Source organism: Tympanuchus pallidicinctus, unplaced genomic scaffold (genome assembly GCF_026119805.1).
Source record: "Tympanuchus pallidicinctus isolate F22 unplaced genomic scaffold, pur_lepc_1.0 scaffold15, whole genome shotgun sequence".
NCBI classification, from domain to species: Eukaryota; Metazoa; Chordata; class Aves; order Galliformes; family Phasianidae; genus Tympanuchus; species Tympanuchus pallidicinctus.
The window spans coordinates 7,624,469-7,642,869 of NW_026294669.1; the positions used below are offsets into that span (position 1 = coordinate 7,624,469).

The 18,401-nt window shown below is 37.4% G+C and overlaps 1 protein-coding gene across 3 annotated transcripts in view; it reads left to right on the plus strand.

Moving 5' to 3' along the window:
• DPP10 (dipeptidyl peptidase like 10) overlaps nt 1-18,401 on the plus strand; it is a 396,750-nt gene that overhangs the window by 203,631 nt on the left and 174,718 nt on the right. For all 3 annotated transcript variants that reach the window (XM_052675376.1, XM_052675375.1, XM_052675377.1), the window contains exons 2-3: nt 2,420-2,534; nt 8,319-8,414. In XM_052675376.1, coding sequence (XP_052531336.1) covers nt 2,420-2,534; nt 8,319-8,414 — 211 coding nt within the window. The remainder of the gene's footprint in view (nt 1-2,419; nt 2,535-8,318; nt 8,415-18,401) is intronic.

Here is an 18,401-nt window from a genome sequence, read left to right on the forward strand (position 1 = left end):
CCCACCTTCTCTCTCACTGAGTGTGAGCTTTCTATGCTCAGTACAGGATTCATCCATTTCTTGTTTTCCTTGCCAAAATTTGTTGAAGCGTTTAAAGTATGCTTTTATTTTTAGTAACTGAGCAGTATTCATGTCTGCAGAGGAGAATCTTCTGCATAATGAAGACATGGCACAGTTGTTTTTTTAAAAAAAAAGCTTTGGTACAGAGGACATTCATCAAGTGGTCCAGCTTCTGTCATTTTAAGTCAGTCCTTTGGAATAGGCTTTCACAAGTCTCAGAATAACTACTATTTTTTTAGTACAACTTGCTTATACAAGTTGCTGTTCTGTTTCAATTGAACTCTAATAAATGTCATATGAGTAAGGCTTATACTATTATGTTTAGGATAAGTCCTAATTTTCTAGACTGTACTACTAAGATCAAAATAATTTTTACTTGAGTGAAAATAGCACTGTGGATCTCAGGTATATCCAGTCCATGAGTAGAATAGAAAGTTGTAGCATTCATTAGTTTTAAATGAAGTGGGAGTGAAGAAAATGAGGTCAGCAGACAGATCTGTTTGGAAATCGGGAATTCAGTGAACAAAATACAGGTATCAGGGATGTGTTGTTGGTTAATAGTGGCTGGGCTTCACCTGCGTGGCTGCTCAGAGATCAAGCTGTGCATGCTGCCATTTTGTCAGTTATCTGTAGTTTCATTGGTATCAACACCAAAGAGTAGTGTAATGATTATTAAAAAGAAGTGGGGGTAGGGTGAGTACTGTACTCTATTAACCACCTGGAGGAAAGGGGAGGAGAGCAGCTGGGGGTCACAGAATCATAGAATCACCAAGGTTGGAAAAGACCTAAAAGGTCACCCAGTCCAGCCGTTCACCTATCACCAATAGCTCCCACTAAACCATGTCCCTCAACACAACATCCAGCCTTTCCTTGAACACCCCCAGGGTCGATGACTCCACCACCTCCCTGGGCAGCCCGTTCCAGTGCCTGACCACCCTTTCTGAAAAGTAATACTTCCTAATGTCCAGCCTGAATCTCCCCTGCCGTAGCTCGAAACCATTTCCTCTGGTCCTATTACTAATGACACGAGAGAAGAGGCCGACCCCCAGCTCACTACAACCTCCCTTCAGGAAGTTATAGAGAGCAATGAGATCTCCCCTGAGCCTCCTCTTCTCCAGGCTGAACATTCCCAGCTCCTTCAGCCTCTCCTCATATGGCCTGTGTTCCAGACTCCTCACCATTTATCATTAGGTGCTCACCAAGGGCTGCCTTAGGCTGTGGGTTGCTATGGGACTCCCCTGTGGGATTGCTTACAGTCTGTGAAGTGAAATTCCTTTTAAATTTCCTAGGAAAGAGGACCTTTCCCAGGTAGAAATGAGGAGATGGAGGATTTAAAAATAAAATTTAAGACACTGTTAAAGATGTTGTTGCACATAACTTGTGTAGCACTCATGTAATGCGACTCAGCTTTGTAAGTAGGCTGAAATTGTACCTTCTGAGAAGTTTGTTTTTGTTGTGAGTGTTATCACAGCAATTTATTTTGGAGATACTAAGGGTGTGCATGGCTAATTGTGGCAGATAACTTGATATGGGTAGAAAAACTGTTGATTACCATCAAAGCAAGTTAAGATTGCATGAAATAATTGCTGAACTGGTTTTGTCACTCTGGTGTTAAATGCTAAACCATTGTTTGGTTTAAGTTGTACTGTGAATATAAGCAATGCATTGCTGCTATTGACAAACCTTAATCACATTGTTAATACAAGTTAAATATGTAACCACAGAGAGCATAGCTTTATGTATGCTAGTAGCTACGAGAGCATTCGTTTAACATTTATTACAAGTTACTGTTTATTTATTTATTTATTTTTTTCTGGGTAGTGGGGGAACAGTTCGCAGCTGAACCACTGTATAGAGGAAGAAGATCTATTCAGCTTTGGATGAAACCTCAGGCAGTTTTGTAAATGTTTTCTATTACAAATAAGTTTAATAGGGTACATTAAAAAAGATGTATATTTAAACCTATATGGTCCATACCATGTTGGTAGAATTACAGTAAATTGCTGCATTTTATTTCTGTAATTATCTTACAGACTGCTAGTTGGTATTGTCCAGAATGTTATGTTCAGCACATTTTAAGAGCAGTCATATTTTGGACAGCTTGTATAAGCTCATTTTATTGTCTCATAGGGATATAAAATTACTTATCTAGAAAGAAAAAAAGGCATCTATTAAAGGGGGATAACATCTGCCCCTTTGGAATTATGCATGTCTGCTGTTGAGAGGGGAGGAATAGTGATCATCTCCTGTGTTGTAGCTTTGGGTATGTGCAGTGCAGTTTTCCTATCAATAATATTTCTAGAAATATGTGATTATGAAATGCGATCTTTTCCTTCTATTTTTTTTTCCATTCCTGTAGGAACTTGGAAGTAACAGCCCTCCGCAGAGGAACTGGAAGGGAATTGCTATTGCGCTGCTGGTGATTCTAGTTGTTTGTTCACTCATCACTATGTCTGTCATTCTTTTAACACCAGGTAACCTACTTCTTTATTTTATCTTACTGAAGATGTATGATTCATAATGCACTCATTAAAATGACACATATATTTTAAAACATCTTGCCTTAAGCATTTTTAACTCCTGACTCCTATAAACTTGGTACTCATAGGGCCTTCTGAGCTACTGGAGGCTTTATGTAGCACAAGTACTACTGCTTCAGCAGTAGGTCATTAGGGTTGTATCGGCCTTGGGATGGCTACAAGCATTAGCCTCAGTGGGTAGGAGCTTGAGTGCACGATTTTTGTCACTTTTGTCTTAGTGTAATTTCTCATTTAGAGATGAGCTGTCAGAAGACTAGATGTCCTGAAAAACTAATAATGAGAATGAAACTTACAACTGAGCCAGAAGTATGCAGGTTTCATATAGACATGAACAAGCTGTTGCCATTATCTTTCTCACAGAAAACAGCTACTTAACTTAAAACCAAGTAAACTACTCAGTAGTTCACTCCCCAGTAAGAAAAGGGGGTTGGGTAGGTGAAATTAATAGACAAAAAAACAATTGCACACGTGTAAAAACTTATGCTTAATGGTTATTTTGTTCTAATTTGACCTGGGTTATTTTTCTGAAGATTTTATTGCTGGGACAGCAGCTGTTTGGAAACTTAAGAGAAGGAATCACTGCACAAGTTTTAAAGAATCGTTGAGTTCTTTCTACCAGAATTGAGTTGTTTCTGTCAGGTTTAAAAGTGTGATAAAATTTCAACTTTGAATGTTGTGTCTATGTAACAAATATTGGTCTTTGGCCAATTGGACTTTGTTATGCAAGTGTTCAATTTACGTAAACCAAAATACTAATGAAATGAAATGCCCTTCAGATGGTTTCAGGCCATTTGGCCACTGAATGAAATAATCAAGGGAAGCTTGGTGGGTTTGTGGATGAGCAACTGTACTAGTGTACTGCTGCTGAAAGGAAGATGGTAAACCCAATGGAAAAGGTGTAGGGAAGCTTTGCCCTCGTTTTACAAGTGAGAAAACTGAACTGATGTTTTCCTTTGCACAGAGCCAGGATCAAAGGGGATATTTCTGCTTTCTAATCCTGTTCTCAAAGTGCTCTAGGTTCATGAAGATGGTGGAGGGCCTAGAGAGGAAGATGTATGAGGAAAATCTATGGCGCCTGGGTTACCTCAGTGCTGAGCAGAGCTGGCTGAGGGGAGGCCTCATGGCAGCTTCAGCTTCTCACAGGGAATGGAGGGTAGTGCTGAGCTCTGCTCTCTGAGATAGTCACAGGGCCCAAGGGAACAGCATGGAGCTGTCAGAGGAGAGTTTGGTGGGGTTGAGAGAGGTCCTGCCCCGGAGGATGGTGGGCATGGAACAGGCTGCCTAGGGATCGGGCACAGCCCCAACCTGTAGGAGCTCAGGGAGCATTTAAGCACTGCTTTCAGACATATGGTCTGATTCTGGGCAGTCCTGTATAAAGCTGGGAGTTGGATACAATGACTTTATGGGTCCCTTCTATTATAAGAAACTTTTCTTCTTAGAGGAAGTGAGACAGCTAAGGAAAGTGTGTAGGAATATTGTGGTTCGTTCTGTTTCCCATTTTGTAGAAGTATCTAAGTATGCGTAATGCTGTCCAAGGGAGTGATAAAGAAATGATTGTTTAGCTATTACTAATTACGATATTTGGAAAAAAATAAAAGCAGATGTGCTGCTGTAGTCTCGAGATACAGGATTTTCTTTGGGGAATAAGAAAAGACAGACTTAAAAGGCAATTGGTGGCATATCCTGATGTGCTTTAAGGCAGAAGACTGTTCTTTTCAAGGAGAGGATTGTTTAAGGCTTGTAAAATCTAAAAGATGTTGTTGATCTGGAATTCACAGTAATAAACATCAGTTCTGGCTCTAATATTACAGAATTATTAATGATGTAAAAATGTAAATGGAAGTCTTTGAAAACACTCATCAAAAACAGAAATAAACAACCCAGGGAAATGTTAATTTCCTTTCAATATGGTTTAAAAAAAAAAAAAAAAAAAAAGCTTAGTGAAGTACAACATCTCTGGAGTTGTTAGAAAACCCAGAGAGTTTACCTGAAAACTTGATGTGATCTGGGACCTACATTTCAGTTGAAATCATGTGAGTGAAAACTAGTTCTGTCAGCTCAGATGTTCTAAGATATCTCAAACAGACTGTAGAGCTTGATATAAATAAAAGCCTTTTTCCATGAATGGCCTAAGTTTTATAATATGGGTTTTCTTGCAGGTTAAAAATGCTTACCAAAGAAAGCTTTGTAGATGTGTTGTAGGACAGCTCCTTTCCCTACTTTTGACCTTAATCTGTTCCTCTTTCAATGCATGATTAATATGTTTTTGAAAGTTATTTCTTACACTCTATTAGTTTCCTGGAGGGTGCTGAGCACTGCAGCAGAAGCTTTCTGACTCTGAATATGTATCCAAGGTGACTCTGGGATATCTAGCACATAAGGAAGTGGAAAAACTCAGATTGTCTCACAACCCTTTCTGTCACTAAGTGCTGAATGCTGATGTGCTAGAGATCTGTTGTTTTAAATATTTGGTTTTGTAATTCATTTGTAATGTTGCTATTTAAAGTAGCAGACTTCTTTCCCTGTTTATTTCTGCCTGTAGTGATAGCTGCCTTTTAGACTTGGTACAGTTTTTGTAAGTGCTATCGTACTTCATTCTGCTTCTTTTTGAGGATATAGGGATGATTTTAGAGAGCAGCTGCTTAGAAGCCTGCTTAGTTGTTATAAAGCATTTCAATGAAAATCACGTTAAGGCAGAATCATATGTACTGATATGCCAGACAGATAAGCAGAATCTTTAAAACAAAGTTGGGACCAACCCCTCCATGCCATTTTTCATGCTGTTCTTTTAATAAATAAAAAAGAAACTGAAAATAAGTAGATATTCATTGCCAAAGAAATTCAGTTTCAGTTTTAATGCGCTATAGTCTCCATGTAATTTCTGTATATTAGGAAGCAAGTTTTGATATCTCCTTACAGTCAAGTTTTTTTCCTTTCTCATGTAAGTGTTATACAGACTATGCCAATTACCAGTCAGATCTGTTAGCTTGTGCACCGCTAACTAGTGCTGGTTTTCTGCTTTTCAGGCATAATTTAACATGAAACAAGTCTAACTTTCTTTTTCCCCACAGAAAATTCAGTAAAGAATGTGTGTAAATAATATATTATTACATTTTATAAATATTATATTTTATATATTATTTATAATACATTATTATAAATAATATATTATAGTTTCTAAGTTCAAAGGTAAACTTTGAGGTGCTTAAACTATTCTTAATTACTCATTTGCCAAAATCATAGAATCATGGAATCCTTAGAGTTGGAAGGAACCTTTGAAGGTTATCTAGTTCAACTTCCCTGCAGTAAGCAGGGACATCTACAACTGGATCAAGTTTCTCACCGCATGGTCCAGCCTAGCCTTGAAAGTGTCTAAACATGTGAAAATGAGTGAAGCTATTATTTTCTACTTTTGCAGTCTTGTAGTTTCCTAAACACAAACGGTTTGTCATTTTGAATGAACATACATCAGCTGTTGAATTGTTAAGGTGTTTATTGTATAATCAAAAAACGTAGCCATTTTATTTTTAACCGACTTTCTTTGTATCTTTTGTAATCAGTGTTCATTTTCTCATGTATGTAGTTTCAGAAAAAATATAGAAATACAGGGGAAACAGTGGGAGAACAGTGGAAGATGATTCAGTAAAATTTAAAATGGAAGCAAAACAGAGTAGGCTATTTGGTAATGTGGTAATAAGCATAGGATGGAAAAAAAACTGTCTTTAGAAATAAAATAAGTGCTTTGAGAAGTGCATACCACTTTGTGCTTATTCTGTATAAAGATTAACCCAGTATGGTGTGAGAGAGTTGAAATGATGTACAATTCATCTTACTATACATAAGTGAGCATTTTTGGGAACTTAGAGTAGTATTTTATTTTTTTAAGGTCAAATCAACATTTTGCTCAAAAATAACAGAATCTGCAGTATTGTTAGAGTGGGGAAAATGGACATATGAAGACCTCAGTATTGATACTGTTAAGTATTCTGAAGGCAGGAGGTGTTATATATGCTCTACTCAGCTCCACAAATACAACATATGCTTACTTAGGAGATAAAAATTCAGTGTGTAGCAGAAGGAAGAGCTAACAAGATACCATGACGTGTAAACAGAAGGATTAGGTATAAATCATTAAAGATAATGCTACTCTGCTGTAAAGCTCAGTTAAGACTACAAGTGGAGCATTGTGTCCCATGCTGGACTTGGAGGCTAAAAAAAACCCAACCCAAACAGGTAGTTTTGATCCCTGGATGGTAGGAAGAATCCTAACGCTTATTTGAGGATTAGAACATTTGTCTTGTGAGAGGTGATTTGAAAAACTCTTCATGCTTAGCCTCATAAGATATCAAGTGTGAGAAGAGCTGGTTATGATGAGTAAATGCTTGCAAGCTCCCACTGAGCTGTGGGAGGAGCGCATCAACACACTGCTTCACTGTGTCATGGGTGTCTGTGTTGGCCTTGTCTCTCCTTAATTTATGGTGTGCATTAAAAAGGAATTTGTCTTCAATGCAGCAGAGATGCACCTTATTAATACTAAATGAAGTGGCTGCAGCAGGAACACTTAAAAGTCTTGAAAACAATTGTTGTTCATTTCAGACAGCTTTCAAACAGGCCTCTGGCTGAGCTATTTGGGTGAACAAACACTGATAACTGAACTGTAATGATCTCCATTTGCTGTGAGGGGGTCACATTTTCATTTGAAAGGCATTACATACTATCTTTCCAAAGCACGTTTTGTTAGTTAAAAAATGTGCTGTAGGACATTGGGTCAGCTTAAGGATGACAAGATTGTTCCTTTCTTGCTGTGATTCAAGAGCTCTTGGCTATGGGTCTGTCATCAGTGGTGCTAATACCAGCCATCTATAAAGATGAAACCAAACTCTAACCAAAAGAAAGGTGCTCTCCACAGAGAATGTACTTGGGGATGCTGATATATTGGAACAAAAGCTCATGGAACAAAGAGATGCTGCATAGTCTGTAATAATCCTGCCCAGTGATGATAAAAATGCTTACAAGACCGGAGTGGGCAGTTATCTGGTTGGTTGCTTACTAAGTGAACAGGGGACACAGCACACAGCTTTTGGCAACTGCTATTCTTCTAAGTAGCCTAAAGCAGTTAGGTGAAGTGCATAGCTGCTGTGTATGAATATTCATTGGAAACTTTGTCTTTTGATAGCAAAATAGGACATCTGCTTTAGTACTATCTCTGATATTGCATGTGTGTGGCAGTACACTTTGGAATCATTACTATTTATGATTTATTCAACCTACAGCACAAGAAAAGCAGAATTTGGCAGAATTTCCTTTTCATTTCTCAATCACAGAAATGATTTTAGGAGCTTTGTTAGTTTTGAAATTAATACTGGCTGTATCTGTCAGGAAATTCTTGTAATGCTTTGAAATCAGTTTTCTTGTGGAATAGAGGTATGTAAAGGAGGACCTGTGCCACTACATGGCCAGAATAGTAAATAGTCAAGCACTTCACAGTTCACCTGTCATGTCTCTAAGGTGTTAGTGGTGGTTTGTTTTTTTCCTGAAGCTGTACTGAAGAAAAAAGAAACTTTTCTTTCTAATGAATAAAGATAGAGCAGTGCAGTGTCATCAATTTCAGCAGCACCTCTGAATGTGTTCTAGTTCTTTAATTCCAATGTTTTGCAAAGTACACAGAATATATTGTTTTAATAACCATGTAAAATGATCCTGTTATGTTTATTTTAGATGAGTTTGCAAATTCTTCTGAAACCAGATTGTCTTTGGAAGATCTCTTCAGAAAGGAGTTCATAGTTCATAATCCAGAAGCCAAATGGATTAATGGTAAGTGTATAACTTCTCATATAATTGGAACCTATGTATTTGCTTTGACTATTAAGTAATGTCATTGCCCAGTCATGGAAAAAGAACCAGTTAAAATCTAAACTCTTGCAATTGTCCAGTGTCCTGCTTTTCCTTGTAGTTCTGAATCACATCTGTTTCATTAACTTTAGAAGTGGTTTTCTAATCTCAAATCTCTACCTAGTAGGAACTCAGTAAAATTTTCTGTTTGTGCCACTGGCTCAGTTGGATGCACTGATGAAGTATTGCTGTTAAGAACTGGTTCTTGTTGATGGATTCACAATGAAGATCAATTAACTGTATATTGTTGTATTAATATATTCTCAAATTTGAGAATTTGAGTACTGAATCATCTGCTTTGTATCTGAAATTATTCTTAAATATTTTAAAGTATTTTTGAAATGCTTGGGCAGTTCTTAACAATTTTTTAATGTCTGCAAACCGTGTTTAAGTTTTTACTTTGGGTATCTACATAGAACTTATAAATAATTAAAGAATACCACATTTTTAATGAAAGAAAGCAAATGAGTAGTATTAGTAACACAAAATATGTTATCTATGTTATTCTTGAACTCTATTCTATGGCCTGTGTTAAGAAAAAGAAAAAGGAAACTTTTTTTATAAAGTTTTCCAAGTGTGGTAAAAAGGTGTTGAATTTGATGGTAAACATTTGAATACATTTCTTTTGTGGCATTCAGAATTCATCTGGAGAAACTCATGGCGGAAAATAATTTTGCTTGTGTTGCTCAAAGTAACAGAGGGTATAAGCATTCTGATAGTGATACAGTTGTACAGTTACAAACTTGCTATTTATTGAACGTGTTAGACAACTTGGTAAAACACGCACTGTCTTATTAGCAGTACTGGCTTTCTAGAGCTTTTTCTCAGGGTGAGAACTTGCTAGCAGTGAAGTGTTTGCATGTTTTCATTTGCCAAAACAAACAAACAAACAAAAAAAAAACCAACAACAACAACAAAAAAAAAGAACATCAACCAAGTCCTGTGTTTTTTAGAGGGGGAAAAAGAAAGGGAAAAATGGGAGTTTTTATGATTGCTATGATGCCTATATATATGTGGAGAATGTAATACGTAACTTAATACTCAGTATTCATTAGTCTAGGGCTATAGGGGGACCATTGGGCCCTTTCCTTTGGTGTTAGGAGGGTAAGTACTGATGAGCTCTGCATAGGAACATTTTGGTGGAAAATAAGTAGCTACTTATTACTACTTTATACACCTCTTGCAATGCAATAATTTGTATCTATCTCCAAGTTTTATCATCTTGACCTCTTAGGAAAGGTCAAGTAGAGAGACTGAAATAATAGTTCCTGCTGTAAGCATTTTCTGCAGTCTAGAGGATAATTTGCAGCAAAATGTCCAAACTTCACTTAAGGATTCCAAGTGCTGTATGAATCTTAGGTAAGGTCTTGTGTTTAACTGCTGTGATTCAATAAAACTTTACCTTCTGATTTATGAATTTGTTTAGCACTCTCTTCCCAATGCTTCCTTGCTTTTAAATTCTTCCCCTACAAATACCATCCTTGTGTAGTTACCTCTAAAATAATCTAGTCTTAAATAAGAAAAGGCCCTATATATGTTTGTACAGTCCATTTCCTTTTCTGCCTGAAACAGAGTCCCCTTGCCACCAGTAAATAATAATCCAAACGATTAAAGCTGCAGTGAAATGCTGTTCTTTTGTCTGAGAAAATCAGATGTTGCCAAGGGGAAAAGAAAAAATCCTCAACAGGAGTTTTAAAAGTGTGTTACCATTGATCAACTGTCATTTTAAGGTACACCTTTCCTTTATCATTTCTTCACAAAAATACCATCCTCTAACACCTTCTTTTCTTACCTACTTGGTTCTAGGCTTGAGAATGTCTGTAGTATCTACATCCCTCTGTTTCTTTCTTGCTTTATGGATGATGGCTAATGTTTTACTTGAAAATAATCACTCAGTAATTTGGTCAGCTTTTTTTAACTGAAGAATCAGTTATAAATTGATCCCCAGTGATATTTAAAATAACCTTACAGAGAGTGTACAGAACCATCAGTTCTCTGTAATTTGAAGCACTTGATTTCAGAAAGCATTCCTGTTCCTTCATGTGGTTTTGGAGAAGATGAATGAGAGACCATCTTCACTTAACATTAATGATCTTAAGGTTTCCTAGTAGGAAGTGAGATCTTAAAATGCTGCCAGTGTACAATGAAAGTACTTAAACTGACAGCATGCAGTAGCATGGTAGCAACTGCTACTGTTTCCTTTACTTCAGTCTGAGTACAACATTGTAATGGAGGTTAAAAATTTCAGAGTGATTGAGTTGAAGGAAATACTGAGTTAATCTTTCCCTATGGTTTCTGTTGCCAAAAAGCTTGTTGTGAGACTGACCTGTCTATCATATTACTTCTGTTTTGCAACAGTAGCCAGTCTTTGCCTTAGGTCAGGCATAGAATCTTGTTTCATAATGGCAGTTCTTTGGGGAGCCCACCTCCTCTGCACTAGTACAATGTGTTTAATGGAAGGTAATGATTTGTGATGTTGTCATTGATACAGCTAGTTTACAGCTAATACAACTGTGTCTCTGCTCTGTTATTTCTTCATAAACTGATGTATGAATCATAGCTTATGTGTCACCACTGGCAGTCTGCAGCTGGATCTTTGAATCAATCTGAAGAGTATGTTCAGTGTATTTTCTTCATTTCTTTTAAGAATCAACTTGGAAATATTTATGCTGCTTTGTGAAAAATTCTGAGGGCTTGAAAGGTTTGCAGTCTAATCCCTAGATCTCTGCTAATTTCTTTTTACCATCAGGGACCCTGGCTGTTGGTGATAACAAAATTTTGGAACTTTGCTTGTATTTGTTCTGCTAACATGGGAGTTTGATGTTTAGAATTTGATGTTTAGACTTTGCCAACCTGTTCTATATGTGGGAGCATGCTGGCTGCTAGTTTGTATTCCTTCAGATGGCCATGTTGTCAGCACATCAAGACATTTTTTCGTGTATCTAAATTAAAAGTGTTGGAGAAGAGCCTGAAGCCTGAGTGACAGCCTGCAGCAGGTGCTGCCCTGGGATCCTGTGTTGTGCTAAAGCTCAGCAAAGCACCTGAGTATGTGCAGATGTGCTTTACAGAGCAGAGAAGGATTTGGGCATCTGTTTAAAATAAAACTTTTGTATGGTGCTTTGCTGAAATGGTGAGATGATAAAAAGAAAATTTCTTTCTGCCTTGCTTGCCTCTGGTGGCCGTTCCTGCATTGAGTAACACTTGCAGCAGAGTCCTGCAGGGAGAAGTTAAGAACAATTAAGAACAAAGGGGATGTGTAAGGCCGTTCAGCATCACATTTCTGGAAATTGAAGCAATTCCATTCCTTTTCTGCAGATAAATACACTGCTTCTTCTTTCAGTGCTGCTGAAGGAGGGTGGATATTGGGACTGGTTGTCTGGTAGGCGCTAGCATGGAGGGAATAGCTAGGAAAGGTTTTCAGTGATGTTTTGTGGAGGGGACTAAATGTCCAGAGGGGCACAGGAGATTATAGCAGGGATTCCCTTCCCCTTTAGGACCCTCTTCTGTTATCTTAAACTGTCTCATCTCGCATGAAGCAACTGCCTATACCTTTGGCACCAGGGGAAAGAAGAGAGAAAACATGGAAATCGTGGAGAGTCAGAAGCAATAGGAGAAGGAAGACTCTGATGTTTCTGGCAGGGCTAAATTGCTTTAAAAATTTCAATGTGTTTCCTTGAAAATGGTAATAAACAATTTTACCCCAAGTCAGAATTATTTTCTCCCTGCCTTGAGAACTGTAACAAAATAAGACTTATTTTGTTTTTCTCTTTTTTCCATTATTTCCAAATTTCCTGTATTACCTTCAGCAGAGACACGGTTTTTATCTTCTGAGCAACGTTTACTAGCTTTGATGTTGTCATCTTTATTCCATCTCGCGCATCAATTTTATCAGCATGTAGGGGTAAGGAATGGGTGATGCCCATCCTTGAAAACATCAGTGGAACCAGGGGACTGCTTTTTGGAGCAACTCTTGCTCCTCATTTACATCTTATTTTGCAAACACTTACAGGGTTTGCCAATGTAGTATCTGTGCTTTTTTTAATTGCAGTTTTTATTTTAAGGATGGAAGCATGTTTTACAGCTGTACAATCTCTTCATTGCAAAGATCTGTAGACTGCATGTTAAAGCCAGCATGGCAAAACATTACCTGACTGAAGAACGATTCTTGCTGTTAGGCTTACTTAAAGAGCAAGTGGGACAGTAGTTTCCCATACGTATATTTACAGCTTAGCACCTTGTGCCAGCTGTGCACTGTCTTTATCCCCTAGAGAGTAAAGTGTGTAGTTAGTGGTGTTTTTCTGGACCTAATGCTCTTTCTTCCTTGAGTCTTTGTTGGCTCTAGACTATCCTGAAAAATTGAATGAAAATCGAGTCTGGGAAACTCAGCATGAAGACCATTGAAATTGCTTTAAAAATTATGGATGATAAAATGAAAGTGGTTTGGGAAGCAAAGCACACCAAGATTCCATTGTGCAATCTGTGCCAACTTCACATGGGAAGCTGTAATTTAAACCATTTGACATTTTTAAGGGAGTTTTTCTTGTGCACGATGTGAATGTGAACTTCATCAGAGCGGAGCCTGGAATGTTGTTTGTGTGTGGGTATGCATCAAGTGTAAGGAGTCAGTCCATCACTGAACAAGAAGAAAATTCTGCTCCAGAAAGTTGCTGCTGAGTTAGAGCTGAAAAGCAGACAAATATATTACAGTTACATAGCTATACATGTTGGTATTACTCTTGTAATTTATAATGGGTATCATTAAGAGCGAAGTCTTTTATTTATTTATTTATTTATTTATCTCCCACATGAGATTCAGAAGCAGCCAGACTTGGAAGGCAGCCTTTGTATACATGAGCGTTTTCAGTCTGTGCTTGGCATTCAGATGTTTGGAGTGTGATATGATGCCCTAGTGCTTTGGCAGGGATTTGGGAAGAAGTGAGAGAGGTATGTACATACAGTGGTACTCTTGCCAACTCTGGATATGCTTTCATTATTTATCTTTCAGAAGCTGGAAGCCAGGCCAGGGAGTTGCTTTGTTGCCTGTGGTTCACTGTGAAGGGTTTATTTCTGAAAGGCGGATGCAGGCTGGTTGGACTTTGATTCCCCATATCGTTCCCCAGTTAGAGCCCCATATTTGGAAGCTTTTATCTGAAACTGTTCTTTCATAAAGCAGTTGCATTGGTGTGAATTATACTCACAGTTTTTGTCAAATCATAAGACAGGGTTTTGGAAAAGACCTAGAGAATGTGGAAAGGTAGATGGAGTATCTCTGTATTGAATGAACTTTTTCTCAGAAACTACCAAATAAGGGAATAAAGGTTTTTATCTGCACCTTTCCACTACAATAAAGAGTTAAAAAACAAAAACAAAAACAGAAAAAACTGTTTGTAAAAGGGATTGAGATAGCAGCATGATGAATTTCTCTTGTTAGCAAATTGAACTGAGGAGTTTGAGACTGTGCACTGAGGCTGAAAGCTTCCCTTCAGGTCAATAGTACCTGGTAAGTGCTTGCTAGGCCTGAGGTTGTGGTGGCAACTCTCTGTGGTCCCTTTCTCAAACAATGACCAATCTTAGTTGAGAAAGAGATTAATTTTTTTTTTTATTTAATTGTTGTAGCTTAGGTGCTTTTCTCTGCATCTCGCCTTTTGAGATAATTTTATTTGTAAATATTATTGGTGAAGAATGCATGTAAAGCAGATGATGAGGTATATAAAGGTATATACTATAATCTTAATGCGAACAGAAAGTAGAAACAGATTATTTTACACAGCATTGCAAGTAGGACTGCAAGGCATAGAACTAGAACCTGGACAGTCTCATGTGGATGTAACACACCGTTACAAAAGAATTGGTCTTAAAGGTTATCAGAAAACAGATGGCCTTTTTTGTGGATAGTTCTTAGTGTGAAAAAAAATAATTTTCTTCAATGGTGCAGAGATGCTGTTGTGCTTTAGATTCAAATACTCAACTTGTGTATTAATTTTCCTTAATTGCATGTGGATTTGTAGCCAAAGCTGGCAGCAGAGATCTTCCCTGTGGGAGAGGGACAGAGGACTGTTCTTTTCCTCCTCTTATCCCCTGCCCTAAGGTTGAGAAGTTGCATGTTGTATTGCTCAGAAAGTTTTGTTCTCATTCTGATTGTTGTATTACAACTGGTGACGTTCTTTCCTGTTACATTACTATTCTTCGGTATATGCAGTCTATGTAGTATTAGTGACTTCTTAAACTGAATTTCCCTTCCCAACCACGCTATTTGGATCTGCTGCATGTACTGTCCTTCTTTCTGTTCCTGTGTTACTGATGTCTCTAAGGCACTATGTGATTTGTTTGCTTAAAAGTGGATCTTGGTGCTCAGATAAACTATGATAAGCCACACTGCTGCATCGATATTAGTGTCAGTGTTAATGATTGTTAATAAGCATTAAATAGTGATGTGTATTCAAAGCCATTAACTTGTGCCTCTTTTGCATTTTGTAAGTGACAACTTGACAACTTAGTACACCTCATTAGAAATCTCCCTTCTCTCACAGATTTTCTTTGTTCACAAATACAGCATTGTATTAGGTATGGCCTCTATGCTGTCTTGTACGTCTCTTCTTTGCTTGTTTGATACCACTGACAACAGCATTTTTTCTTTTTTTTTTTGGAGGTGGGAGAGAAGGAGCACTTTTCCAATCTTTTTTTTTTCTTCACTTGACATGTTGCAGAGTATTTTGAATTTATCTTCCTGAAATCTTTATTTCTTGGAACAACTTGCAGTTGTATCATTGTAAGACGTAAACTGATTCTATGGTCAGTGAAATCTGATGGAACAGGATTCATAGTTGTAAACTGGGGTGTAAGTGTGGAAAAACAAAATTAGGCATTCCAATTAGTTGAACAACAGACGAGTTTTTGCCACCTTTATCCAAAAATACAGTTACTCCTTACAAACCTTCTTATGATTTATGTTCCTATTGACCTTTGATTTGTTTCACAACTCAAAACATTAAAGACTTAACAAAGAGATCATTATATATACTTGGGCAGGATATATCTGTCATGGCAGAAGAAGTTAGCAGAATGATTTACATTTTCCAAGCAATCCTTATAGATAACACCCTAATTTTCAGAGTATTGTAATCATATATGTATTAAGTATTGTAATCATATATGTAAATCCTAGGAAAGCAGACCAGACACTTATTAAATCTGAGTTCCTACTTATTTGTTGAAGTAAAAGTTTTCTGAGCATAGTAAACATACTAATGTAACTATTCCAGTTACCATAGCAATGCCTGTTTCACAGTAATACATTTTTGACTGAGAAAACAGCCCTGAATATGAATGAGCGCAAATCGAATGTGCTATGTCAATACTCATAGGTTGTTGTTCTCTGTGACAAATGCTTTTACCATATGGGGAAAGACTCTAAATAGTGGATTGCAAGTAATGGAATGAAAGCAGATGCTTTCATCTTCTGTATAAGAGTTCTGAGTTTCCTCCAGCGTGCCCGTCTGCTTTCCATAATATCAGGATTTCAGAGATGTGTATGCTCATGTTTCAGCATGTTTATTTACATACATATGAAGTGTCACTTTGTTCTGTTTTCCTCATGTTCCTTAGCAGAATAGTACTGGATTGCCAACCGGAGCTGTAGTCATTTCCCCTTGAGTTGGGATTGTAGTGAACAGTTAACTTTCCCTTTGAAAGCTGCTGTTTACATGTGCAGCTAATTTTTCTGTGTGAGTTTCTAAGTGAGCCTTCTTGTAAGCTCACTGAAGTCTGCATTAATCTGTTTATCAGCAATTGGAACCTCCATGAAGGAGTGCTGTGTGAGAAGGGAGGTACCTTCTGCCATAGGTACAGCACAGCACTGTTGGCTGATGCTGTGTTGTTCCCATTCACCTTGAGCGAATCTTTCTTCCTTCAGTTTTCTTCTCTGATTAGACAGTCCTCTAACAAGTGCTGTACACTCACTTGTGTTTTGCAGCAGATTAATAACTTTACAGTGTTAAAAGTCATCCTTAGAGAACAAAATTTTTCATATCTAATCCTTTTTGCTGTTGGTTCTGTTCTTCTTGAATTAAGGGGCAGCAGTGCTTTTTGTACCGTTCTGTATTGTTCAAATGCTTTTTTGATGAATCCTTAAAAATGACTTTTTAAGCATAGATTTATCTACACAGATATGTTTATTGAATGTTTCCTTTTTTCTTTGCAGTCTTTGGATTCCACTGTGTATTCCTTGATTTTTACATTCTGGATCAAATGGCAGATTTCAGAGATGCTCATTTAAATTTGCCACTCATTCATCTGTTACCTGCTCTGTTTTGCTTTCTGTGCCATGGGTGCTTCTCCTTAAATATCTGAACAGATCCCCTATCTCCAATGTTGTGAGTTGATTCAGACATACAGCTTCCAGGCTAAGTTTGTTCTTATGAATATCTTGTTAGTATATGAATAATTTAGTGTGATGCAAAAAGATGGACTTCTGGCTGTAGTATGTTTGGGATAAGATTGCTTTGAGGATCTGTTCAGTGCGTCAGTGCTGGTGTTGATCAAGTTTGCCTGACAGATGTTTGTACTTGAAAGTCAAATATTGTAGGTATATCTATGACCTAAAGGATGGGAGCAGGAGGAGGCAGTGTTAAGTCTTGTACGGCTTTGAGGAATTTGGAAAGTAACATGGAAAAAGGAGTATGGAAGTAGGATAAAGGAGAAAAGAAGGGAGACTGTCAAGTGGAGATTACAGAAGCTTGTTTTAGTACTGCACTAGTTTTTGCAGGGTGCAAGAGTTTCCCACTGCAGACATCTCTCTTTGTGTACAGCTTTAGGCAGTTTATTATGGAAGACATGAACATGAAATTTTCGTTTAATCATAGTGTTCTTGGTTTTTGAGAGATGAGTGCTGGCCTTTGCAACAAGCAGGAGACGTAAGGTTAGTGGTATGGGCACCGATACGATGTGTCATTTATGTGTCCAGCCCCAAAACTGGACAGAAACCTACTAATGCTCCAATCCCCCTGACACAGTGCCCTAGGAACATCTAGTGATGTGACCCGCCAGACGTTCTATCTAGCCAAAAGTTGAGCTTTGTAGCTATGTATTTATTTGTAGCTATGTATTTATTTGTAGCTATGTATTTATTTGTAGCTATGTATTTATTTGTAGCTGTGTGAAATGTAATAAGAACAAAAATGCTATAAACTTTAAATGATGACTTTTTTGATGCTCTGATTTAATCATGTTTTTAATTTACTCTTGCAAAAATTGAATGTGACCTGCATATTTTCTGTAAGAGATTGTCTGATTGAGATGAACCAGAAGCAACTGATATATTTGTTTATCCATTCTGACAAAGTTTCTAGGCAGTTTGTGTGAGACACTTGCCAACTGGTAATCAGCATAGCAGCTGTGTGTCTCTTTGCAAAATCAGTAAACTTAAAATGATTTTGATCCATTACTAGGACTGTGGAAACCCATAGCCATTCTAGTGAGACAATCACATTTTAAGCATTTTGAGGGGAAAAAAATGACTAAGAATTACATAAAACATTATACTGTAAGAAAGAAGTACTTAAAATGTACTGGAAGACCAGATTTACATTATATATAGGCCTCCCATATTGAAAGGGCTTCAATTTCAATCCGGTTTGAGCTGATGTTTTCCATGATACCTTTCGCAAGTAAAGCCCTCAATAATGAAGTCACTTGTGAATTTTAAGTCTTTTTATCCATTGTTGAGAGTTTCCTTGAGCACAAAGACTGTTCTAAATGACAGGTGCTTCAAGGGGATATGTAGAGTGTGCTTTCTCTACTCAATGGTACTTTAGGCATATCACTGATAGTTTCTTTTGCATCTGGAATATTACTTTTTAAGTTCAGTCAAAACTACTAGGAAGCCTAAAGATTGCTGCAGATCTGTGAATT